This window comes from Canis lupus, chromosome 38 (assembly GCF_011100685.1).
Source record: "Canis lupus familiaris isolate Mischka breed German Shepherd chromosome 38, alternate assembly UU_Cfam_GSD_1.0, whole genome shotgun sequence".
NCBI lineage: Eukaryota > Metazoa > Chordata > Mammalia > Carnivora > Canidae > Canis > Canis lupus.
The window spans coordinates 21,495,266-21,522,616 of NC_049259.1; the positions used below are offsets into that span (position 1 = coordinate 21,495,266).

Here is a 27,351-nt window from a genome sequence, read left to right on the forward strand (position 1 = left end):
AAAAGCTGATGGGATGCCTGGGTGGCTCAGCTGGTTAAGCATCTGCCTTTGGCTCAGGTCATAATCCCACGATCCTGGAATTGAGCCCCAAGTCAGGCTCTCTGCTCAAGTACGGAGCCCGCTTCTTCCTTTCTCTCTGCCCTTCCCCTCCGCTTGTATGAGGAGGTCTCTCACTCTGCTCTCTCTCTCTCTCTTAAATAAAATCTTTAAAAAAAAAAAAAAAGCTAATAAACTGGATTTCATCAAAAATAAGAATTTCTGTTCTTTGAAAAACACTGATAAGAAATAGAAAAGTCAAGCAACAGACTGAAAGAAAGTGTATCCAAATCGAGTATCTGAATAAAGAACTTGTATCTAGAATATATAAAGAACTTTAAAACTAATTATAAGAAAACAATTAAAAATGGGCAAAAGATTTGAACAAAGATTTGTGGACAGCAAATAAGTACATAAAAAGATGGTTAAAATTATTAGTCATTTGGGAAATGTTAATTAAAACCATGAGATATGACTAACACCTATGAGAATGGCTAAAATTAAAAAGACTGGCCATATCAAGTGTTGGCAGAGGTACTCCAACAATCATACTTCTGAGAACATAAAATAGTAAAATCACTTTAGAAAGCAGTTTGGCAATTTCTTAAAAAGCACAACATACACCTACCATATAACTCCTGAGCATATAAGAAAAATAAGAGCACACGTCCTCACAAAGGTCTGTACACAAATATTCACAATAGCTTTACTTACAGTAGTCAAGAGTGGAAGGTGGATGGATAAACAAGTTGTAGCAATATCCCTACAATGGAATCTTAAGCAAGAGAGGAAAACTACTGATAAAGTTACAGGTGGATGAATTTCAAAATAGTTATGATGGACGCAAATAAAAAACACATAATGTAGGATTCCTCCGCATCAGATCAATTTTCTAAAATGTAAACAAATTTATAGTGACAGAAGATCAGTGGCTTACTAACAAGAAGGGAGAGAGTGAATGAGAGAAATTACAAAGCAGAACAGGAAACAACTTTCGGGAATGATGGCCAGTACTGATTATCTTGACTATAGTGATGTTGTCACAGATATGTACGCACACCAAAGTTTATAAAATGAGAAGTTAACTATGTACAGTAGCTTATATATGAATTATACCTCAAAAAAAAATCTACAAACCCCCTACCTGAGTCCCCTTCTTAATCCACCAAGGAAAAGAGTGTTGAGGATCCTCAAATAATTAAAAATAGAACTACCAAATGGTTGAGCAATCCCATTTCTGGGTATATATCGAAGGAAATGAAATCGCTATATCAAAGAGATTATCTGCACCCCCATATTCATGGCATTGCTATTCACAATAGCCAAGACAGGGTAATGACCTAAACGTCTACCTATGGATGAATGGATAAAGAAAATGTGGTGTGTACATACAGTGGAATATTATTCCGCCATGAAAAAGAAGGGGGGAAAAGGAAAGCCTATCAATTTGCAATGACATGGATGGATGGACCTTGAGGCCATTAATGCTAAGTGAAATAGGCAGGACAGAGAAAGACAAATACTACATGATCTGACTTACATCTGCCATGGAACCTAAAAAAAGCCAAACAGAACAGAATGTTACTCAGAGAAACAGAGTAGAGTAGTGGCTGCCAGTGGGTGGGAGCAGTGGGGGTGATGGGAAGATGTTAGTCAAAGGGTACAAGCTTCCAGTTATAAGGTGAACAAATACTGGCTATCTAAAATACAGTATGGTCACTATAGTTCATAATACTGTATCATATACAGTATTGCAACAGAATAGATGTTAAATGTTCTATTAAAAAGAAGCAATTATGCAAAGCAATGGATATATTAGCTAACCTTACTAAAGTAGTATTTTGCAATATATATGTGCATCCAATCATCACACTGTACACCTTAAACTTCCACAATGTTGTATATCAATTATATCTCAATAAAGCTGGTGGGGGAAGGTGGGGATACTAATCTTCACCTTAAAAAAAAATAAACAGCACTGCATGACACAAATGTCACTATTAATTTTAATTACAAACTATGTTAAAGAACAAGTCTTTGCTTCATATAGGAGAGAATTAAATTTAAACTGGCCACAAGATTTTATTCTTATAAGAGTCTTGCAAGTAAGTGGGATAGTTCCCTGGTTGCTAACAAAGCTAACTCCTCAGAAGGCAGTAAGGGAGAAATCCAAGGTAAACACTAAATTAAAATTAAAGCATAAAATTAAAGGTTATTTACTTTGAAAATGATAAAGAGAACATGCCAAATAAAAACAAAATAATATTGTTAGGTTGCATCTCTAAGTCCTGTAAATTTTCTAGCTTCCATTAGCTGGAACTATGAAGGGAAAGAAGGAAAGGAGGAATGGCACTTTGTCACAAGATCTCAAAGTGCTGATGACAGTCAAAAACTCAAAGATGCCAGGTGCCCCTCCAACCTGCCCTTTTTTCATCATATCCCTTATACTTCCTCCAATATCCTCACTCAGCTGATGGCCTCATAGTGTAGTTCAGCAGGAAATCAGAAACCCTTAGAGGTGTCTTCTCTTATCTTCCTGGAACCAAAACTCCTACCTATGAACCTGTCTTGCCTCTACCATAAAAGGAGGAAGATCCCACCTCCTAGCAAAGGACAATCTTTCTAGTAGTGATAGGAATTCCACCCTTTTGCTCTTTGTCAGGACTTAATCACTTCTCCTATTAACACTGCTCTCTTCCTACCTACTGGTTCATTCTTTAAAATTTGACATCATTATCTTGGGATTAAAAAAAAAAAACATCCGGGACGCCTGGGTGGCTCAGCAGTTTGGCACCTGCCTTCAGCCCAGGGCCTGATCCTGGAGACCTGGGATCCAGTCCCACATCAGGCTCCCTGAATGGAGCCTGCTTCTCCCTCTGCCTGTGTCTCTGCCTCTCTCTTTCTCTGTGTCTCTCATGAATAAATAAATAAAATCTTTTTTAAAAAATCCTTTTCTCTATTGGCAAAATCCTTAAAATAGTTATTCTGTCCTCATTTCCTTAATGACCAATCCATCGTTAATCTTTTTTTAAAGATTTTATTTATCTATTTTTGAAAAAAAGAGAAAGTGAGAGTGAGAGAGCAAGTGGAGGAGCAGAGAGAGAGAGGACAAGCAGACTCTGCACTGAGCACAGAACCCGACTTGGGGCTCGATCCCAGGACCCTGAGATCATGACCTGAGCTGAAACCAAGAGTCAGATGCTTAACCAACTGAGCCACCCAGGCACCCCCATCATTAATCTAACTTTCACTTCCAACTCATCACTACAGGGCTCTTGTCAAGGACAAGCCAATGACTTTCATGTTGACACAGCCAGTGGATATTTACCTTCATCTTAACTGCTCTCTCAGCAGAATTCAAACCAACCACTCCTTCCCTCTTCAAGACATCTCCTCTCCTGGCTTTCCTTCTATTTTGTTGGTTGTTCTACTTTAGTTTCATTTGTTATCTTAACCTTCTCTAATGGAATCTCTCAGTCAGTCCTGAGTCCCCTTCTTCCTCTACATTCTCTTCCTAGATGATTCCATCACTGTCATGGACTTAAATATCTCTAAACTGCTAATTCCTAAATTCACCTTCTTAGCTCAGACTTCTCCTTCTCCCACGTCCTAAATTTGCAGAGCCAATGTGACAGATTCCCTTGAAATGTCTCATGGACATTTCAAACTTAATCGTGTCCAAAAAAGAACTCTTAATATTCATACCAAACATTAACCTGCTCTACCTCAAAACCTTTTCATCTCAATAAATGGCACCACTATCTACTTAGTCACTCAAGCCAGAAATCTGAACATATCTGATACATCTCCAATTCCCCTGAATCTATCTGCAAAATATTTTTAGAACCCATTCATCAAACCACTGCAACCATCATACTGCCTGGACTATTGAAAAAGCCTTCAAATTGGCTTCATAAGACTTGTATTTGCCAATTGTTTTACAAATTTATCTGTTTACTTTTTCTGTTTTCTGATCAACATCATCAACTAAAATAGAAGCTGCGTGAGCACAGAGGCTGTCTGTCTTCTCTATCATCGGAACCCTTGCTCCTGACAGGTCATCATAATACTCATTAAATAGTTCCTGAAAAAAAGGTTTCCTGAGACATGAAAAAATGAATTTTAAGATATATACACCTTATGATCACATAGCAGACTATTGGAGAAAGTCCTGAAAACACTATTATGCAGTTTGTTACATGGACTGACTTCACTACTACAACTTGTCATCTAAATACAACAAAGAAGAAAGTACATTTTGTTGGTCTGTTTTACAATGATATTTAAATTTCTTGAAAATTTTTAAATTTTAAGGATTTTACCTAAAACTGTTGTTCTTACATTTAATATCTATAACAGATTTTTCTTATATTTAAGGTTGAATAAATGGCTTAAAAATGGGAGATTAGAATCCATGCTTCCTTTTTTTTAAAGGATTTTATTTGAGAGAGAGAGCATGTGTACAAGCATGGGGGAGGGGTAGAGGGAGAAGGTGGGGTAGAGGGAGAAGCAGACTCCCCGCTGAGCAGGGAGCCTGATGTGGGACTCGATCCCAGGACTCTGAAATTATGACCTGAGCCAAAGGCAGACACTTAACTGACTGAGCCACCCAGGCATCGGAAGTCTTGCTTCCTTACTCCACAACCGTACTGTCTACATCTAAGATTCTCGGGGGGGAGAAAAAAAAACCTGATACATTAGAGAATTGTTGACTCACGAAAGGCAGAATCAAATTCCAAAGAAACTGGTGGAAACTGTTAATAAGAAACAACCGTATGTTGAAAGCTATCTTTCTCTTATATTATAGGTGTTAATAATTTATTTATTGTCTCTTACACAACAGAACATTTCAAATACTATGGTGTCAGTTAAGTTACAATGTCATTTTGGGGCAGCCCGGGTGGCTCAGTGGCTTAGTGCCGCCTTCAGCCCAGGGTGTGATCCTGGAGACCAGGGATCCAGTCCCACATCAGGCTCCCTACATGGAGCCTGCTTCTCCCTCTGCCTGTGTCTCTGCCCCTCTCTCTCTCTCTCTCTGTATCTTTCATTAATAAATAAATAAAATAAAAATAAAAATAAAGTTACAATGTCATTTTGAGACCAGTCTGTAGAGTTCAAAGAAAAAGGAACCGATTAGTTTAAACAAAAATGTGATGAATTTTTTAAAAATTAAAATTTGAAAAAAATTAAAATTTGTTACAGCTTTTCATACTAGAAATGAAAAGATGACTGAAAGATCTTATGTTAAGCTACATGACGCACTGGCTACAGAAGCTCATACAATAGCTGAGAAATTAATAAAATTCTGGTGAGCAGACCTTGCTCAGTGCCTGCTGATAAATCAGTAAAAGAAATCACAGCATTGTTACCTTACAATCATACAGTAATTCATCAAGTTAAAGATTTAGCTGCAAGTATGCAGACGAAGTTAATATTTGTACCACCACAGAATTATGAATTTGTATTACCAATAAGAGTCTACAGACTTGATGTTTTGTTTATATTCATTTGAAAGGAGCTCCAAGTAATCAGCAACAAAGATCTTTTTCTGGAATGCTTGGCAACAACCAAAAGCAGTACTAAGATTGAGGGTTGAGTAACATATTTCAATCTCATCATTCATCCTGGAACAACTATTACTGATATTTACAGTGATGGTGCAAAAGCAATTCTGGTGCCTTCCCAACACAGTGGGACCCAACCGTATTAGAGTTCCTCGTATTATTTATCACCCTGTGTTCAGATACATTCATACATGCACACACACACAGTCAGTTTAACTGAAGGATAGCCTTGATAAAACCAATAAAAATTAATTTTATTAAATCTTGATCTTTGGGACGCCTGGGTGGCTCAGTGGTTGAGCCTTCAGCTCAGGGTGTGATCCCTGATCCTGGAGTCCCAGGATTGGGTCCCATGCTGGGCTCCCATGCATGGAGCCTGCTTCTCCCTCTGCCTGTGTCTCTGCTTCTCTCTCTGTCTCTCTCCCTATATCTCTCATAAATAAATAAAATCTTAAAAAAAATTTTAATAAAAATAAATCTTGATCTTTGAGTAGATTTAATATTCTGTGTGACAAAAAAGAAAATATACATAAGGCACTTCTGCTGCATTGCCAAGCATAATGGCTGTCTAGAGGAAAATCATTTGTGTAATTGAGTTGTGAGTTTTATCAGCCACTTTTTAATGGAACATGAAGTTTACTTGAAAAAATATCAGACAGACAACCTATAGTTATTTAGATTTGGGTATCTGATTGACATTTACTCAGAAATGAATTAAGGGAACCTGACACTTAAAGGAAAACAGCTAATAATATGTCTGACAATAGTAAAATCTGAACCTTCAACTAAAAACAGAATTTTGGAAAACTTGCATCTACTACCATAACCTTAACAGCTTCCTGATACTCAAAGACATTTCTGATAAGATTTGTAGTGGTCTTAAAGAATGTGATTTTTAAAATAATGAATAATAAAATGTGTGAACATGTGGAAGATCTGTATAACTCAGCGAGCCAATATTCTCCAAATGACCAACGTGCGATGTTACAAAATCACACGTGGGTAAAATATCCAAAGTGTAAGAAAAATCAATGGATTCTAAGGTATCAAAGTGCTAAAAGCTCATAGATTTGGCTTCTGCACTGTAACTAACCTCTTCCTTTCAAAGAAAAATACGCACAATTATCTGAAAGGCTTTAAAAAGATTCCCTCCTTATCCAGCCATATCATCTGTGTGAGGCCAGGTTTTCTCCATAGATTTCAACCAAAAAGAAATGATTAATGTGGAAGCAGATACAAGAGTCCAGCTGGATTCTATTTAGCCATATACTGAGGAGATCCATAATAATAAGACCGTGCCCCTCTTCTCACTAATGTTTCTTTATGTTTGGAAACTATAGAGGAGTTATGAAACAAAAATGTTTCAGAAACACTGACCTACATCAATCTAAGGATCTCCACTTTTTTATTACTCAGTTGGGTCTTAAGGCCTGATGGCAAAATAGAAGACTGAAAGGTCAGGGTCAAACATACAGAAAATGAGGGGATAAATATCTGATAAAAAAAAATGTCTGCCTGCATAGCTCTGAGTTGGATTTTCTTCATTTCAAAGTCAAGGAAAAAATGTTTTTTGACTATATATCATTCTCTTTAGTTCACACTGCTTGTACCTACCAGAACAGATACTGAAAAGCTGCTAATTCAAAGCACATTTTATAGGGAGAAGGCAAACAGTCTCTTTAAGAGACTTCAAAGTAAACATCTGACACCTCCTCCAAGGCAGACTCATTCTTAATAGAATAAGTTATTGAATTCCTATTCAATAACAAATGGACTCAGAAGAGAAATAGCTATAAAACCTAAACCGAGTTAACAGAGACCTGTGTATTCTGGAAGACATATTTTAGTTTTATTTTCAAGATTTACTTCTAGGCATATTGTGATCAAATGGAGATGACACCAAAATTATTCAAAATAGTCTATGGAAGATTTAACAAGTTAAGTCGATAAGCTTTTCTTGAATACCTTCCATATTCAAAATAAACACTCTGCAGGGAATAAAATGCTAACATCTTCCCATCCTAGAGACATCATAGGCGTACATTAAAAATGGGCCTCCAAAAATACGGAGCTTGTTCAGTCTGCAGCTTATTAATTTTGGAGCTTAAAATGACACCACTGTCTGTTTAGCATCCTAAATGAAAAATAATCTTCTCTATCCATGTACTACTGACATCAGTGTTTCAACTCTGAAATACAGAGATCCTCCTGAGTATATAGCTTCTCTCCTGCAAAATGGTAACTAGCCTTTGCAACTGAATTCATTAATTTTCAAAGACTGGTTTTCAGATTTACAGTGAGACATAGATGGCCCTGATAAAAAGAGTCAAGAAGCTGATCTATCACAAATTCTCTATCACATTATGGTGATGATATAAACTAGTTTAGAATATGGTATCAAATTGGTGGATTTGATATTCAGTTTGCTGGTTTGTTCATTTCTTCAACATTTACTGAATATCTGCAATACATCTGATACTACAGTGAATACTAGGTATAGAGTGATGACTAAGACACAGTTCTTGCCCTCAGGGTGCTTAAAGCCTGGCAAGGAAACCAATATTAAGCAAACAATCACATAATTATTTAGTTAGACATACTCTACACTCCTAGTCTCAGCTAATCATCCATCTTGTTGGGTTCCAAAGTGTTTCCCATACTAGAAGTTGGAAAACTCCAAAGCCTACTCATAATAGGCTCTTCATACATTAGCATCAAGGCCTTAAAATAAATATCACACTACTACTAGCCTTAGGATTTTCAGGAAAAACCAACTAAGTGTCAGCGTTCAGATTTGCTGATGGTGTCAAAGTTAAACAAATCTGAGTCCAAAATGAACAAATCACTATATATGGGGGAGGGGAGGAAATGACACGAGTGTTTCAGACCTTAATCCTGAGTCAGATCATAAATCATCAACTTTTCCTAACCATAATAATTGCTTCCTCCATAATTAAGATATGTGACATCATCAAGAAGCTTACACCAAACTTTGTTTAGACATAAAATGATTTAACAGCCTACTTTGCTAGTTTTCTGACTTTATATGGGGGGGGGGGGGGACCCAAGACCATCTATGTATAAATTAAGTTAGAAATAGTTCTATTAACTTTTTTATTTTTAAAATTCTACAGCATTATTTTCTTTTTTAAGATTTTATTAGAGAGAGAGAGAGAGAGAGTGAGGGAGAAAGAAAGAGCATGAATGGGGAGAAGGGAAGGAGGGCAGAGAGAAGCAGACTCCTCACTGCGCAGGGAGCCTGATGCAGGGCTCAATCCCAGGACCCTGGGATCATGACCTAAGCCAGGGCCAACACCTAGCTGAATGAACCACCCTGGCACCCCAAATCTCCAGCATTATTAAAAACCATCTCTTTAAGATTTAGAAGACTAGATGTTTCATGGAATACTTTAAATATGACCTTATTTTTTTTAAATCTGGTTTTAATTCCATACTTTTATTTTTTTGTAGTCCCATGCAAATAAATAAGTAAGAATTGTTCAACTTTATGCTCTGCTCTAAGGAAAAAAACATTAATACAGATGAGAAACAATGACTAGTTTCTTTTCTTTTAAAACTGCCGAGAATAAAATATATGCTCCTTCTTATATCCAATATATCTAAATTAACCACAATAGTCTGCATTTGCCTTATATTTTACCTCTACAGCTCTCCTATCCTTAAAGCACACACACACACACACACACCCAAGCACACACGTGGGTGCACACACACGTGCCCACACCCTTAGCTCTTTCCTTTAACTATATTCAGGCCATCCCCCTTCCGTTCAATGCAAGTTATGAAACCTACCACTTTATTTCCTTCACACTGTCTCCTAACTGGCTTTTAGTCTGAATTCTGCTCTGAATCTGTTCTACCACAACTATAATCGCCAATCTCCAATGGCTTCCATGTTTATACAGAACCAATGAGTTTTCCTCATTTCTCATTCTCAGCGAGCTCGGTCATGTCCAGTACTGCTGACCACCTCCTTTTTGAACTCTTTCTCAACCTCTATGTTTCTAAAAGAAAATAAACAAGTCAGGTCTTTTTTTTTACTTCATTTGTAGTATACTACTCCAATTCTCCTTCTCTATCTTTAATCATTCTCTCTGTTGCCCTGCTAGCTGCTGTTCCTCCTACACTATTACTTTATGTAGCATGTGGCTTGGTTTTCCATGGGGCTTTGTCTTTGATCTTGTTCTCTTTGGAAAGTTAACCTGAAGCAACTCACTGTATATTCTGAACACAGAGATCCATGGAATTAGATTCCAAATTGAATACTTTGAAAGAGAAGACGTTTGGATATAAAAGTTCTAGAAAGGCAATATAGAGAGGGATATGATCATAAACACAGACTCTGGAGCCAGACTTTCTTGGTTAAATTCTGGCTCTGTCACTTCCAAACTATGTCATACTGGACAATTAAATAACCTCGCTGTGCCTCAAGCTCCTCACCTGCAACATGAGGATAATAATTGTACTTACCTCATAGGGCTACTATGAGGATTAGAGACTGACATATTATAAGCACTATGAGAGTGGATTATTAAATAAATTACAAGACCACCAGCTATTAAAAAAAATCAAACTCATTAATTTATGGGCCCACCTTGTGACTTGACATTTTATTGTTTTTGTAATAGCTATTTTCTAAAACCCTTAAACTATACTAACTCCACTGAGTTAGTGACTTCAAAAACAAACACAATACCACAGATTTCTAAGCAGACAGTGCTCACATACACCCACATAAACACACACTCATAGAAGAATGCTATAGATTTCCAGAGCCAAAAGGAAAGTGAGAAGGTACTCATCACTCTACAGATAAGAAAACTAAGGACAAAAGAGACAAGTGATTTGTCCAAAGTTACACAGCAAATAGTGAGTGGCAGAGTCAGGGCTGGAATGCTGGTCTCTAAAGTCTCCATCAATAAATTTTTAAAAAAACAAAAATTTTCCCATCATATATTCATAATGTAAAAAAATATTCTTAGAATGAGATTTTGCCTTCAAGAAATATCTTCTTCCTGTATTATGAAAAATCTGAAATTTGATGAGAAAGAAACTATTAAAACTGTAAGCTATCAATGACTAAATCCTACCTTTCTTCGGGGTGCGTTAGTCTTTCAGAAATGCTTTATTCTATAGTTAAGACTGCAACCACATCAAAGTAGACTGTGTTTTTAAATTTTTCATTGTTATTCGAATTATAAAAGTAATTTTAAACATTCATTGAGGAAAATTTTCCTCCTTTGTTTCTATAAACTCCACCTCTAGTAATCTTTTGAACAGGAGGATATAAAAAATAAGGTTAAAGGGCACAAATAAGCAGTGGCTTAATCAGCCACCACTTATTTGGGACTTGCTCCGCACAGTGGTGTGTGTTGCATTGGACCTCGTACAAAGACAAAGCAGAATGAAGAGACTTTTATCCCTGCCCAGAAAAAGCATTCAACCTGAAAATGGAGATTAAAACGTGTACATGAAAAACACATTATAAAATAAAGACTACTAAACTGAGCAACAAATAACGAACAGTTGGAAAATTGTCCTGACTCGGATGGATCTGCCCACCATCCTGAGAATTTTGAAGATTTTATATTATCTGTGAATTATAAATTCTCTGTGTCCAGGGCTATTAACTATATGCAAGTCCAGTTACACAGACTACCAAATAATCATTTTTCAAACATTAAACAAGTTACTTGAGAGCTTGCACGGAAAAGTCTAAATAATAGAAATGTTTATGTTAGCTAGCAATCTGTTACAGAGCCAAGGAACAAATGACTAAATCCTCTAAAACCACACAACAGTAACTCATATTTAACAAGAAGCTTGAGATCAAAAGTTTCTGATCTCGAGGATCTGGCATGCCGTACACAGAATCCATAACAAAATGCACTTACACACATATACAAAAACCACTCTTCTCTATGAGACATTCATTCTAGGGCACCAATCATTATAAGGGTGTCTATTTTGGCTAAACTACTTCCTTTTTAAGATGCACAAAGATTTCTCCCCCTGATTGTTTTAAAAAGAAACCAGAAACTTTCCAAGCCTATTTATTCTATTCTCTGGTTGAAACCTTGCAGATCATCAGGTTATTCTCTACTATAATAAAAGTGTAACCCAATAAAGTACTTAATCTATCATCAGGTAGGTAAATCAACAAAAAATTTGAATTGTTAATTCAGTAACTCCAGGATAATTGCCCAGCAGATTTGGCAAAGAAACATGACTGGCTTTGGAGGAATAATTGTGCTATTTACATATTCTGTAATATACCTAAAATACAACACTAGAGTATAAAAAAAAACATCACTGTATTAAATTAGAACACCTCAATTATTGCCCTAGCTCTACTGTTTACAATTCTTATGTCCTTACATAAGTCACTTTACCTTTCTTTGCCTTAATTTTTTCACCTGTAAAACAGGACTAGGAGTACTTAATTATATGTAAGGAATTAACAAAACTATGCATAGGAAAGAGGCTTAAAACTGTTAACGGTCATATACACTGAAGGTGTCAGCATTCATGTATAAATGAAATAAAAGAGAAAATGGAGAAAGAGAATGTTACTGATTTAATCATTAAGTGAACCTAGGTTAAGTGGATACTCAGACAACTCAGCTCTATTTTTTTTATAATGTGCATCAGGCCTGAATGAGATACATTTCAAAGGAAGTTAAAAATCATTAGAAAAAGACCTGCTAAAAGTTTTTTTCTAAGTTTTTCTTCTGAAATAAGACTTTTTAAAAAATGCAAGTATCTTTCCAAACTCATTTATTCACATTTTTTTCCATCTAGAGAAAGAATTTGGCTAAAAGGCAATGAAAATGGAGATAAGAAAATGGCCAAACTCCAAGATTGACGTGTATGCTCCAGTTGTGAAGTCCCAAAACAAAAGGAGCTGTATCCTTCTGAAGTAGACTTTATAAAGTGACTAATATCCCTTGATTACTAAGGAAATTCCTCTTGTCTCTGAGGATTTTACATATATATATAATAGTAATTCCAAGAAATAAATAACATGCATTAAAAAAAAAAAAAAAAAAAAAAAAACATGCCAGGGACGCCTGGGTGGCTCAGCAGTTTAGTATCTGCCTTCAGCCAGGGCGTGATCCCAGGGACTGGGATCAAGCCCTGCATTGGGCTCCCTGCAGGAAGCCTGCTTCTCCCCCTGCCTATGTCTCCGCTTGTCTCTCTCTCTGTCTCTTTAATGAATAAATAAAATTTTTAAAAACAACAACAAAAAACATGCCATTCTTCTAAGCATATATCAGGTATTAATCCGGGTATTACATTTAGGAAATATCAAAGTTATTCTGTGAATTTTTTTTTATGGCCTTCCACAGGAATCAAATTTTGGCAGACATTCTGAAACAACATCACAAATCATCCTTCTGCAATAATTAGAGCTTTTCTATACTCTGTCCAAAGTTTCAAGTTTCTGGTTCTTGCTGCTGGAATGTACACATACTAGACATCATCTCTTCTCCAAAAAAAGAAAGCAATGAGGTCTAACAACAATCTACTCTAAAATGTTTCTGCCAAACATTAAAAAATGAGGATGTAAACACCTCAAAGTTCTACCTAGTGGCCATTAAACATTTCATAGTCAAACATTTCAGCCAGGTGATTTTCTTCAGCTCTAAAGTTTAGATTCAGAGACAAGAACAAAGATGATGCATCTCTGGCAAGTGCAACCATAAATGGAGAAAGGTCACCTCTAAATTTTCTGTTAGAATTCAGCACTGCTGGGCAGCCCAGTGGCTCAGCGGTTTAGTGCTGCCTTCAGCCCAGGAAGGGTGTAATCCTGTAGACTCCAGGATCCGGTCCCACATCGGGCTCCCTGCATGGAGCCCACTTCTCCCTCTGCCTGTGTCTCTGCCTCTGTGTGTGTGTGTGTGCGTGTGTGTGTGCGTGTGTGTGTCTCTCATGAATAAACAAATAAAATCTTAAAAAAAAGAAAAAAAAGAATTCAGCACTGCTTATGCTATTCCTTGGATTGGTAGATTCACATTTCTTTAAGCAAAGCAGATGCAAAAATACCCCTTAAATGATTATGAAAGGCAACAAACTTCCATCACTGTGATTTCTCTTAGTGAACCATTAACCTAAAGTTGTTTTGTTTACTAAACATCAAGTAGCTGGCATTGTGCTGAGTGTGAACAGGTGGTAATAAAAAAGCTAGGACACTTCCTGCCTTTAAGAGAGTTATGATATAGACAAGAAGATGACTTTGTAGATCAAACAATTAGGGACCAATATAAGAATTTTTTTAAAATGCCAGGTTGTAGAGTATGATAAACAGTTCGTAAAGCTCTAAAAGCCCACCACTATCATTTTGTCAGAAGAGTGGCTCTAAGCTGTTCCCTTCTGCATAAAGTTGCTGGCTTACAAACCAAGAGAATACATTTGAAATCAACTCTATTTCCCTGGTCACAAATGAATGGACCATGAATCATAAGCCAGGCTATCTCAGTAAGATTCCACATAAGAGATGACATATGTGGGGAGACACACACATACACACATATATACATACACATACACATACACACAATCAGATCCTCTATATGGAAAATCTGGATGAGTGATGTGTGCTAAAGACTAACATGAAATCACGAGCTGCTGTGGAATCAGGAATGACAACAAGCCACTATTCCAATCTCTAAGAGGCCTAGTATACATTCCAGTCTAGGAAACACAAGCATAGGACTATTTAGCTGCTGAGCCAGTTCCACGTGCTTCTTCAATCCTCTTGTATCTTACAATAAGACCCTATTATTTAAGATTATCCTAAGAATCCATGCCATATATATGATACTGCTTCTAAGTTTTTTTTATAAGAGACCAAGAAGGGGTAAAATACCCAAATATGGTACTATATAGAAGAACACATAAAATACTCAGAAAAAGTATGATATATATCTAGAATGCATAAAGTACTCAGGAAGATGGGGAGAGAAACATCTCTGAGGCAGACATACATCCATAGCTCAGGTTCTCCTTATGTGTGTTACATTCTGTACCTGAAGTAGACGCAAAGGCAATGTTAAGTGCCTGACTTTGATTTGAGGGATGGGTACTGAAAACAGAAAATATAATAGAAATAAATTATGTTCCAAAAAGTAGGCTTCCATTTCATTGGAAGAGGACGTCTCAAACAAGAATGAAGATACTATGGTGAACTGAAATTCACAGCCACATGAATCAAAGAGCCTGTTCTTAAGGGAAATTGCCCCCAGCAAGATAAAAATTCCTTTCTCTATTTATTAAAAGACAAAAGAACAGCATCTAGAATTGTATTTCAACGTTTAGTGGAATTATAGACAAAGTATCATTTTCTTGCCTTTTTTCTCAATGTTATCTTTCTTTACACTTTTCTTTATCCTACCTTACATAAGCCTTTTTATTTGTTTCTGTCCCATGCTTTTGAATTCATTTTATTATATTCTTAATTTACTCCCTCCCTCCCCAAACAGAGTATGATATGAAAGCACTAAGAAAAAAATAAACATTAAACCTAATTGGATTTTTTTATTAATGTATCAGTTATACCACACTCAAAGTGACTTGGAAGTTTGAAAAAACATTATTTTCCACCACCTGGACTGTAAATCATACTAAAACAAGTCAAAGAAAGGAGAAAAAGACAGAATGCTTATAAGAAAATAAGTAATGAACACCTGGAACTAAATAAAGGGAGTGGAGTCACTGTGTTGGAGGCAAAAACTTAAAAGTCAAAAGAACAGGAAAAGGTTTGAACCTCTGACAGGATTACTGGGATCATAAGCATTCTTTCCTGCTGGCCTGTAACAGGAAGTCAGCAGTTATCCAAGAGTGAGTCTCAGAGAAAATTATTTCAGCAGCTCAACTGTAATGTGATTAAGGAGTGTGGGAAGGGGGAGTGTCAGGAGGTAGAAGTCTGGGACACAGTAGGTTTATTAAATAATGGTAGACCAAACAGCCAATGGCTACCTCTACTTTTTTAGATATTAAAATATTTTATTAAATACATATCCAATTATAAAATAAAACAATACGGCTTGCTTACTGGCTCTCTTACATATGGTTTATACTAAGCCGAACCTTGGAGCTTTAAAATATCTGTATTTCTTCAATTCCAATGCAATCAGAGAGTATCAATTATAGTAATATCTGTCAATGAAATTATGAACCTCCATGGGGAAAAAAGCCTGCATCTTTCTAACAAGGAATGATGCCCCTCACCTTTTTGATGAAACTGTTAGAAGAATATTTTACATTGAAAAATGGAAGCAAAAACCAAGCATGAGGTCATTACTTCTTTCATTTTCATTTTAGCAAGAACAAAAAGAACCTAATCCAGCATTTAAGAACCAAATTCCTGTCCCATGACACAGTTTATAATCATCATGATAAAATTAACTTCCTTAGCCCTGCTGTTAAAACAAAACAAGAAAAAATGAAACAGAATGTCACTTTTCCTTGATCTAAAACACCAAAATGTGATAAATCAGTAATTAGGAAACAAAAAATCCAAACAGAATGTGACAGTCCTAACAGTTTTCCAGAATGTGAGAAAAACTGTTTCTTCTAGAGTATCAAAAAGTTGCAGGGGAAGGGGGGGGCAGGGAGGATATCAATAATTTTCCAACAGCATTTTTTACAAGAAACTAAAGAGAAAGAGTTTTACAATGCAAGAAATACAATGTATATATTTAAAATAAGAACACCATTCATCTTCCTTTGTATATATAATCCCTTTAAGGCTAGGATTATTATTCTATTCCCTAGAAAAACATTATTAACTAGGACTTCAACCCGTGGCTTGACCACTGATACTTCTAATACATACTATATATACCGTTTTGGTCAAATAATGGAGAAATTATCTGGAACCTGAGAAAAAGTATTCAGCTATTTGAGGGTTAAAAACACTTTAGTCTGGTAGCTTCTATAAACATATACTTCAACACATTCATTCTAACACCTATCAAGTCTCTTCACAGCACTGCTAGATCTCATTTTCTTCCACTTTTAACATGACTATGTTGACACTAAGGCAAACAACTTAGTTCTCAGCAGTCAATACAGTCGGAGCCTTGCTGAAACCCTGTTCTCAGCTGCCCCCTTGCTGCTAGAAATGAACTCTGAGGCTTGTGCAGTAGAGACATACACCAATTATGTCTGAGAGAATAAGCCTGGCACAAGGAATTTTGTGGATAGGCAGAAATCATGAGATGGCACTGCACAAGAATTCCAAATCCCCAAGTGTATTTGATTAACAGCTAAAAATATACAAAATGTTTGATCTCTAATCTTTAAATGCCAAAGTTCTCTAATCCTAAAATTTGAGCTACTATTTATACATCAGGAAAAGAACTGAGTTAACTGAGAATTTCAGATACTGAGTGGTGACAATAATCAGAATGAACTGTTACTCTGCAGTTAGCACATGCTTATTTCTAACAGTGCCCCCCTCTACATTCTCAAAAAAAGAAAAGCCTAGACACAAACCTCCAAGGAATTCGAACTCATTCATGTATTCCTGGTTTAACGTACAGCACTCTAACAGAGACATTCAAATGGCAACTCTATGAAAAATATATTTTCCTTTTATAGGAAAAGTTGACGGAATGTAAATAGCTGTGCATCTTGTTTCCATTTAACATTTGTAACATTCAAAAGTACACATATAAACATTTCCTTTTGCATAAACTAACACATTCTTCACCAAGAGGAGTAAATGTCTGCCAAAGGAGAGAGAGAAAAGAAGAACAGGAAGTCTTAAAAACATAAATCCAAACATTCCACATTAATATACTGATCAGCCCACGATTCACCTTGATCCCACATCTGGGAAGTCTATTTCTCAATAACCAAATGGGACTACCACCACAAAGCCTAAAAAAAATTTTCACGTTTTTACTTCTTTTGTTAAAAACAAACAGTATAGATACAGAAATGACAAAGAATAAAAATCAGTAGGCCGTTTATATATTCCAGATCTAAACTCGTTGCCTGACATCAATCCCATGTTTGTCTTCACTTGCTCAAGAGCTCAGGAACAAGCATGTCTTCCAGTTCCACTCACATAGTATATTTACACTGCTTCCTATCTCAAGTCTCTTTACTTCCCACAGTATTCAGCCCCATGCCCTGTACACAGCAGGTATTCCAAAATATCTTCTTTATCCTTTCAAAGAGGACTTACCCTTCGAAATGACACAACATAGAATGTGTCTCCCCTTCTGCGGATGGCCTCAAAGAAATCTTGATAACTTCGGGGTGATGCATAATACACTTGGAGCTCACTCCCTGAGTTCCCGCTGAAGGAAAAAAAAAGGGCAAAGTGTTCTTAAACTAGAAAATTTCATATCCTCTCAAAAATACCCCCCCCCCATTCTAAGGCTATGTCTGAATTATAAGAATTTCTCTCATGCGAAATATTAGCAGCATTTGGCAATAATTTTTTTAAAGATTTTATTTACTTGAGAGGTTGCGAGTGAGAGAGAAAGCACAAGCAGGGGAAACGGCAGAGGAAGAGGGAGAAGCAGACTCTCTGTGGAGCAGGGAGCCAGCTGCGGAACTCGATCCCAGGACCCTGAGATCATGACCTGAGCCAAAGGCAGACACTTAACAGACTGTGCCACCCAGGTGCCCCAGCAATAATTTTTACACTGACATTTTGAAAAGCCCATGGTCAGGATATTTGTAAGATCTAATTCGCTAAAACTAAAACTCTCATTTCTGAATGGAAAACTCTAAAATGTATCACTGTAAACTCTAAAATGTATCAAGTGCACTGCAAAGCATGTAAAAATAATAAAAGTATCAGAAAACAGATTTCTGCATTGGTTTGCAATTTTTGGTGACAGAAATAAAGTCTGAGGAAAACTTCTTTTTCACCACTCTGTCAAATCTATGAGGCGTGCTTGCCTAGGAGGCTGTGTGACAGATGGGTAGAACTCGGCTTTGAATTTCTTCTTCATTCCTCAGGTGAGTATTCTTGGGCAACTCAACCTCTGGGCAACCACATTTCCTCATCCTTAAAATGGGGATAACAATATAAACCTGCAGGATTGTTATTGGGATCAGGGATGTTCTATATGTGAAGTATCAAGCATGGGTTTCCTATTTCTTTTTTTTTGGGGGGGGGGGGTTCCTATTTCTTAAGAGTCACTCAACAAATGCTGGTCATAGATATTAAAAGTACCACATCAATGCCTTCACATAAAATTTTATCTAAAATTATAGTATCTCAACTACACTATATCCCCAAAGATATACTCAAATGATATTAACATAGTTTTTAATATTTTCAGACTTTTACTATTAAGCACAATAACCTAATGCCCAGAAGTTAAAGGAGAGTTAAAGAAATAATATTTCATTTTTCTTCAAAAAGACAACCTATGTTTTCTTTCTTTTTTTTAATTTTTTTAATTTTTTTCTACATTTTCTTTCTTAAATGTTCTTCTGTTTTCAATCAAACTTTAAAAGTAAAAAAGGACTGATCTAAAAGGAAAATTATAAATGAGTCATAAGAATTTTCTTTGAAATAATTCCATTTGCTCCCTGTGAGACCATTTCTAACCATATTATTTTGAACACACAATCAATTCTTTTTTATTTTTCAAAGTAGGCTCTATGCCCAGTGTGGAGGCCAAACTGGGGCTTGAACTCACGATCCTGAGATTAAAGAATGAGCTGAGATCAAGAGTTGGATGCTTAACTGATTGAGCCATCGGGTGCCCCCCGAATACACAATCAGTTCTTATTATTCATGGCAGTTATATTTTATAAAGTCAGTGTGAACACCGAATTAGTAAATACTGAAACATTCTCCTAAGGGAAATACAAGGTTAGGTTCCTACAAGCTCCTAGATACAGTATTTTTGTCAACTGATCAACATATAACAACTTTGTTCTATGTTTCTGTTTAAAGACACCTTCTTTGACATAGATATGGTTTACTCATTACCATTGAACCCACAGTCAACGGCACTATAACTTATGACTGAATGAAGCTTATCTAATATGTATATTTTCCCCATATAGCATAACACAGCTTTCTTAGACAACAGGTAGTTCTACTATGCTTCAGGATCATTTTAAACAGTGAAACCACCAACAAAAATGTGAAAAATATGGTACTAATTGACCTCAAAAAAGAAACTTGTTTACAGTGTGAGAGCTGAAACAAGAAGGCAGAGTTTTGCCTTGTTAATTAAGCCTCACCTGGGACTATCTATGCAAATTTGTGAATGACTGTGAAAGAACCCTGAGTATTGATTTTGGGGCAGAGGCACATTTTAATAAGTAGGCAGATTCACAGATACAGAATACATAAGTAGTTCATTTAAAACATTTTTTTAAAGACTTTTTAAAAAGCACTTTTAGGTTCACAGCAAACTTCAGAGGAAGATACAGAGATTAAAAACGTTTTTAACTAGTAAAAAAATAATATCCCATCATAATGATGCATCAAAAAATGAATATATGGGGTGCCTGGGTGGTTCAGTTGGTTAAGTGTCCAGCTCTTGATCTCACCTCAGGTCTTGATTTTAGAGTCATGAGTTCAAGCCTCACAGTAGGCTCCACACTGGGCATGGAGCCTACCTTAATAAAAAGGTTGTGGGGGGACCCGGGTGGCTCAGTGGGTTAAGCGTCCCACTCTGGATTTCAGCTCAGGTTATGATCTCAGGGTCGTGAGATGGAGCCCCACATTGGACTCCGTGCTGAGTGTGAAGCCTGCTTGAGATTCTCTCTCTCTGTCTCCCTGTCTCCCTCTACCCCTCCATGGGACACATTCTGTCTCTCTCTCAAAAAAAAAAAAAAAAAATTCCATTAAAATAGCAAAAATATTTTTAAATATGTATATAGTAAATCAATGAAATACTCTGATCACTAGAGAATTATTAGTTACTATACATTTGAATTACCTATTTCTACAAGATAATACAGTATCTCAGGATTTTAAACATTTATGATATGCCAATATGCTGCTCAGTGCCATTTATTGGCAATTCTCAGTTAACAAGATAATGAACAGCTCTCAACTTATACTGGGCATACATTCTCAGTACCTGATACACTGACACACAGCTGGTGCTCAGTAAATGTGAAAGTAATATTAAATAAATCATGAACGCTAAGTCTAAGGGAAAGATACAGACAGAATCTGAGACTCTGCTTCCACTTCAGTGATACTGTCTTCAATAGTATCACATCATCGTCATTACTGGTTTTTGAACATGCCAAGTACCATATAAAGTGCTGTAAATAAATTACGCAATTTAATCATCAACTCTGTGTGGCCAAAATTTTGTAGATGAGGAAACTTAAGTAACCTGCTTGAATCCACAGAGCAAGTAAGTGGCAGAAATGATTTGTATTCTGGCAACTCAAAACCCAGCATCTTAATCATGACACTACATGGTCTCCCATCACACTGTTCCTTTTAGTGAGATAGGTTTGGTCCATATATTTCAAACTTAGGTACAGCACCCCTTTGGGAATCCTTCAAAATCTTAAGTAGCATCAGTGTGGTGAAAAACGCATTTTAAATCAAACAGATCTGAATGCTTATTCTATGCCACTTATTGGTTCTATGACTCTGGCTTAGAAAAAATAAATGAGGGCAGCCCAGGTGGCTCAGCAGTTTAGCGCCACTTTCAGCCCAGGGCGTGATTCTGGAGACCCAGGATCAAGTCCCACTTCTGGCTCTGCACGGAGCCTGCTTCTCCCTCTGCCTGTGTCTCTGCCTCTCTCTCCCTGTGTATCTCATGAATAAATAAAATATTTTTAAAAATAAAAAATAAAAAAATAAATGACCTCTCCAGTTTTTCTCTATATAAAATAGGGACTGTGATATCTACACTTTAAGTTACTATACAGATTTAAAAATAAAATGCATGTAAAGCACTCAGCAGGACACCTGGCACAGAGCAGACATTCACAAAATAACATTCTCTTCCTCTTGGCTCATGAAATAGATACAAATTGTGGACGAGAGTTATATGTATTTAAATTTTATAGCAAAATTATGACTGAACAGCATTCTAACTAAATCTGTATTTAAGGAATTTGAGAGTTAACCTTTTGAAATTATCTGGGTATACTCTGACTGCTCTGATGCAGTATGTTAAGTGAACTAACAGAAAAGTCACAGATGAGATCAAGTTTAAGGTGGAAGGGAAATGTGCTTTGCAACTTTACTAAAATACTAGGTATTTAAAATTCCTTGGCCAAGAACTTCTACACTTTCTTACCTGATACTAGTGGTTTCTGTGTATTGGACAGCCATGAGCTGAGAATTTGAGCCCTGTTCCAGAGCACCCTGGAAGAAAAAAAGATTTTTAATACCATATAATGAAATTATATGAAGATCTTCCTATAGTGACTCAGCCTACATTTACATTTACTAAACTCTCACTAAAGTATTCATATACTTTTTTGTTCATGAATATTCTGACATATTAGGTTCATATAACTAGACACCAACAGAGAGATTAGAACTCTTCTGTTTACACTCTGGACTTGAGATGTGTCTTAAGGAGATTAAAATGTTAAGACATTTCTCATAAAGTTTAAAAATACAGCCTAAAAGCTTAGTCCAATAATCACAAGATTTATGACCAAGTCATACAAATATTACTGAACATAAAACAATTTATGTTTGTCTAAAATAATTATTTCCCCCAATGAAAAGTTCCTGAAATGTGAAAGGTCCATAACAAAACTAGATCCTATTGTTTACTGAATTAAATACAAAGACCTTCATGCCTAAATATACCTATGGACTAAGCTGTCATTAAAGAGATCTCACCGATGACTTTTTTGGCCAGAGAACAGTCTCATCTGGAACTGATGTGACCCACGGATGCTATACTGGAAACCTATCTTCCTCTTAGTATCTGCTTTGTCCTATGTCTTCTATTCCCAGGCAGTTGTGTAGATTGATCTTCAGAAGACTTTTAGAAGGGGATTAGAGTTCAAGAACACATTACCAATTACTATGTTAGAAACTGACCTTACTACTACCCTGTCAAAAAGTGGCTTAAGTAACTGTTTACTCATAAGACTATTAGCATCTCTTCATTACTGTATCCATCCATCCATCCTTCAACAGTCAAACTTTTACAGAGCACCTACAACATGCGCTAGGAATACAGACATGTGGAAACAATACAATGTGATACATGTTAAAATAGAAGAATATATAAAGGGTTAAAAGAAAAAAGAGGGAAGAATTTTATTTTGTGGATGGAATCTATATGCAGAGATGATTACTGGGCTTCCAATTTCTGGCTTTGTAACAAGGGTTTTATTTTATGAAAATCTAAAGTAAGTCTTAACATGAAACAGGTGCTCAATAAAAGATTGTTCAAACAAAAATGAAAAAGAACATCAATAAAATGAAAAGGACAAAAGAAAAACAAATACACTTAAGCAGGCTCCATGCAGGGAGCCTGATGTGGGACTTGATCCCAGGACTCTGGGGTCACACCCTGTGCCAAAGGCAGATACTCAACCGGTGAGCCACCCAAGTGTCCCAATAAAGCCAAATTTAAATTATAGCTAGCTAATAAAAATTAAGTTTAAAAAAAACAGATTAAATATCTGGTGAATTTTAAATGATATTGCTACTTTGGCACATTTGAAATTAACATAAAAGTCTGAAAAAAATCAGATTTCTTTCCCTAAACTCAGAAATGAGTGGAGAGGCTTTAAAGAAAGCTCTTATACAGCCATTAAGCAAATAGAAATTGGGCGTGTCATTTACACCAATTAACAAAAGAAGCTCTGAAAAACTGCCCATGAGCATTGACATTTTTAGCTATGTAGGATTTAGCAAAAGGTCACAATTAGCAAAAATATGAGGTAGACATTTACATATAAATGAGAGGATGTTAAAAGCTCCAATTATGTTTCATATTTGTCTATTTTTCCTTTTAAGTTCTATCACTTTTTTTTTTTTTGCTTTGAAGCTTTGTTATTATGGGTCTGTATATTCAGAATTATGTTTTCTTAAATGCTCCTTTTATAAATTATGAAATTTCCCTGTCACTTACAATATCCTTTGTCAAGAACTCTGATAAATATAACCACACCAGCTTTCTTTTTTTTTAAAAGATATTATTTATTTATTTGAGAGAGAGAGAGAGAGAGAGCACACAAGCAGGGTGAGGAGCAGAGGGAGAAGCAGGCTCCAAACTGAGCAAGGAGCCTGACACAGGGCTGGATCCCAGGATCGTGACCTGAGCCAAAGGCGGACCTTAACCTCTGGCTGGCCCCCGCGCCAGCTTTATAATGCTTAATATTTATACAGTATACATACTTTCCACCCTTCTATTTTGCATGTGCCTTTATATTTAAAATGTTACTTCCTGGGGTGCCTGGGTGGTGCCTTTAGTTGAGCACCTGACTCTTGATTTCAGCTCCAATCATGAGCTGAGAGTCAGGAGATGGAGCTCAGTGTTGGCTCCACACCTGATGGGGAGTCTGCTTGAGATTCTCTCGCTCTGCCCCTCCGCCCTCCATATGCACACACACTCTCTTTCTCAAATCAGTCAATCAATCAATCAATCAATAAAATGTTACTTCCTATATACAGTATATAGTTGTGTCTTCCCTTTTCAAAAATAGTTTGACAATCTCTCCCTTTTAACCCATGTGTTTACCCATTAAATGTAATTACTAGTATAGCTGGGTTTAAGTCCACTATCTTGGTATATATTTTCTATTTATCCTATTTGTTCTTTATTCCTTTCCTGCCTTCTTTTGGTTAAAATACATATTTTTTAGTATTCCACATTTATTTCCTGTATTGGCTGTTCAGCTTTGCTTCTTTGTGCTATTTTTCACTGTTTGCTCTAGAGATTATCTTTACGTTACCACAGTCTACCTTTAAATATTATTTGAACAATATAACTTTCTAATTCCATTTACCTCCCTCTCTGTGTTCCTAGTGTCTTGTCACTTTACTTCTACATAAGCTATAAACCCACAAGAAATTGTTACAAGTTTCGATTAAAAAAATAATCTTTTAAAGACATTTAAATATACATACATATATAAAATAAAGATATTTTTAATTAAAAGACCATTTATTTTTATCAGATATTTGCTCATTCTGGTGCTCTTCCTTCCTGCTAATCTGAAATTGTCTCTGCTATCATTTCCCTTAATCTAAAAAATGTTTAGTATTTCTTAGAGTGCAGACCTTCCAGAGATAAACTGTCTGTTTTTATCTGTCTGAAAATGTCTGATTTTGCCTTCATTTTGAAAGGTATTTTCACTAATGGGCCCCTTTACCTTTTCTTTGCAACCTATGAATTATGAAACGGGATGAGCAAAATGAAAGATATAATGCTTAGAGATCACGGAAATTTCAAAGAAATGTCAATTCTTCAAATTTACAGACTATCTTAACTAGACTATTGGATCCTTTTAAACATCTGGAAGGAGTAGCTGTGAGGAAAAAGAGGGCTGAAATGAGGAAAGAAGAGTACCCAGAGCACTCTTTACACTGAGAAAGAGATCAGTGGAATTCTTTCTGTTTTGGTATTGACAATAATATAAGCAGAATGATCCTTCTTACCAAGAACTTATTTTTCCCTTGGCTAATATAGATGCATCCTTCTCACTCTTTTTTCCATAATAGCAAAGAGGCCCAAATTTCTGACCATTATCTAAGCTCAGTACAGAAACATATTCACCCAAGATACTAGAGAAAAAAATAATACTACAGATCACCTCCTGTTCAAAGGCTGTGAAATTAAAACAAAATTATCTTTTTTGTATTAAAATTCCCTTAAGATTAAAGAACACCAAGTACGCCTCATATAGTAAATAAACTCTCTATTCATTTATCCAGTGAGAAAAGGAAAAAAATAACATGAAAAATTTTATTAAAGGATAAAGCAAAAAACTCATTTAGGCCAAGAATTGTAACCTAATTTTTCATAAAGTCTATTATATCTTTTCTGTGAAATTATCTACTGGCAATTATCTGCCTGTTTTTTGCTCTTCCCCTGTATAGGAAGGGGTGGAAGCCTAAAACCTGTATTACCCAAAGTTTTTTGCCATCAGGGTTGATATAATTTAGGTACTGCCAATAATATATGCTTGCATCAGACTTGGAAAGGCAAAGAGAGACAGAGTCCATTTTTCCTCTACCCAGCAGCAGCTGAAGTGTAATCTTTGTCAGACATGAGTTTTTACACTACTAGACATTGCATTCCGATGCCAGTAAGCAGCTTTGGGCTTGTGAGGAACTGTGACCTTAGTAAGGAGTGCCTGTAGCTTCCAGGGGTACTAACAACCAACAAAATTGCCATAATACATGAATAAAGATATCAGAGAGGCCCAGAGAGGCACATAGGGGATAATCATAGAATCTCAAATCTTGAGGGGTGCCTGGGTGGCTCAGGGGTTGAGCACCTGCCCCTGGCTCAGGGGTGATCCCGCAGTCTCAGGATCGAGTCCCACATCAGGCTCACTGCCTGGAGCCTGCTTCTCCCTTTGCCTATGTCTCTGCCTCTCTCTCTGTGTGTCTTTCATGAATAAATAAATAAAATCTTAAAAAAAAAAAAAAAAAAGGGTTCCTGGGTGGCTCAGTCAGCTGGGAGTTTGCCTTCAGCTCGGGTCATGATCCTGGGGTCCTGGGATCCAGCCCCACATCAGGCTTCCTGCTCAGCAGGGAGCCTACTTCTCCCTCTACCCTTCCCCCTGCTTGGGCTCTCTATCAAATAAATAAAATCAATAAATCAGTAAATCAAATCTATAACTAAATAAATGAATAAATAAAAATTAATTAATTAATTCAATGTCCACAACAGCCAAACTACGGAAAGAGTCCAGATGTCCATCAACAGATGAATGGATAAAGAAGATGAGGTCTATATATATGTATATGGAATACTACTTAGCTATCAAAAAACCAAAATCTTGCGACTGGCAATGACGTGGATAGAACTAGAGGGTATATTATGCTAAGTGAAATAACTCAGAGAAAGACAATTGTATGGTCTCACTCAAATGTGGAATTTAAGAAATAAAATAAGATCATAGGGGAAAAGAGGGAAAAATAAACCAAGAAAAAAACAGAAAGGGAGACAAACCATAAGAGACTCTTAACCATAGCAAACAAGGTTGCTGGAGGGGCAGGAGTGAGGGTCCAAGGTAACTGGGTGATGGACACAAAGGAGGGTACATGATGGAATGAGCACTGGGTGTTATAAAAACTGATGCATCACTGACCTCTACCTCTGAAACTAGTAATACACTATATTTTAATTAATTGAATTAAAATTAAAAAAAATAAAAAAAAGAAAACCCACCTAGTCACATTATAGGCAATTTGCTAAAAGAAAGAGAAAATCTTGGAGGGTAAAATATGAGATTAAATCACTTCCCTGCTCAAATCTCTCAATATGAAATCCAAAGTTCTCACCTAGCCTATGAGGTTTGATATGAATTAGGTTCTACTGCCTCTTTGATGTCATCTTCCTCTACTGTATCCCTAGACATTGCAGTCCAGCCATATACAACTTCTTGATGTTACTCAAATATGCAGACTGTTTCCTCCTGAGAGCTTCATATTTGCTATTCCCTTTTTCCAGAAATTCTTTCTCCAGATCTTCCCTTGGATCTTTAGACTGTTCACACCTTATTTTTTGTTATTGCAAAAGCAATGTTCTCACCAAACCGTTTTCTTCTTCCTGAGCACACGAGGAGATTA

General features: G+C 36.3%; 1 protein-coding gene across 2 annotated transcripts in view; it reads right to left on the reverse strand.

The window, feature by feature from the left end:
- ATF6 (activating transcription factor 6) overlaps positions 1–27,351 on the reverse strand; it is a 187,173-nt gene that overhangs the window by 88,664 nt on the left and 71,158 nt on the right. For both annotated transcript variants that reach the window (XM_038586263.1, XM_038586264.1), the window contains exons 13-14: positions 21,878–21,945; positions 17,818–17,932 (exon numbers count right to left, since the gene is read on the reverse strand). In XM_038586263.1, the coding sequence (XP_038442191.1) occupies positions 17,818–17,932; positions 21,878–21,945 (183 nt within the window). The remainder of the gene's footprint in view (positions 1–17,817; positions 17,933–21,877; positions 21,946–27,351) is intronic.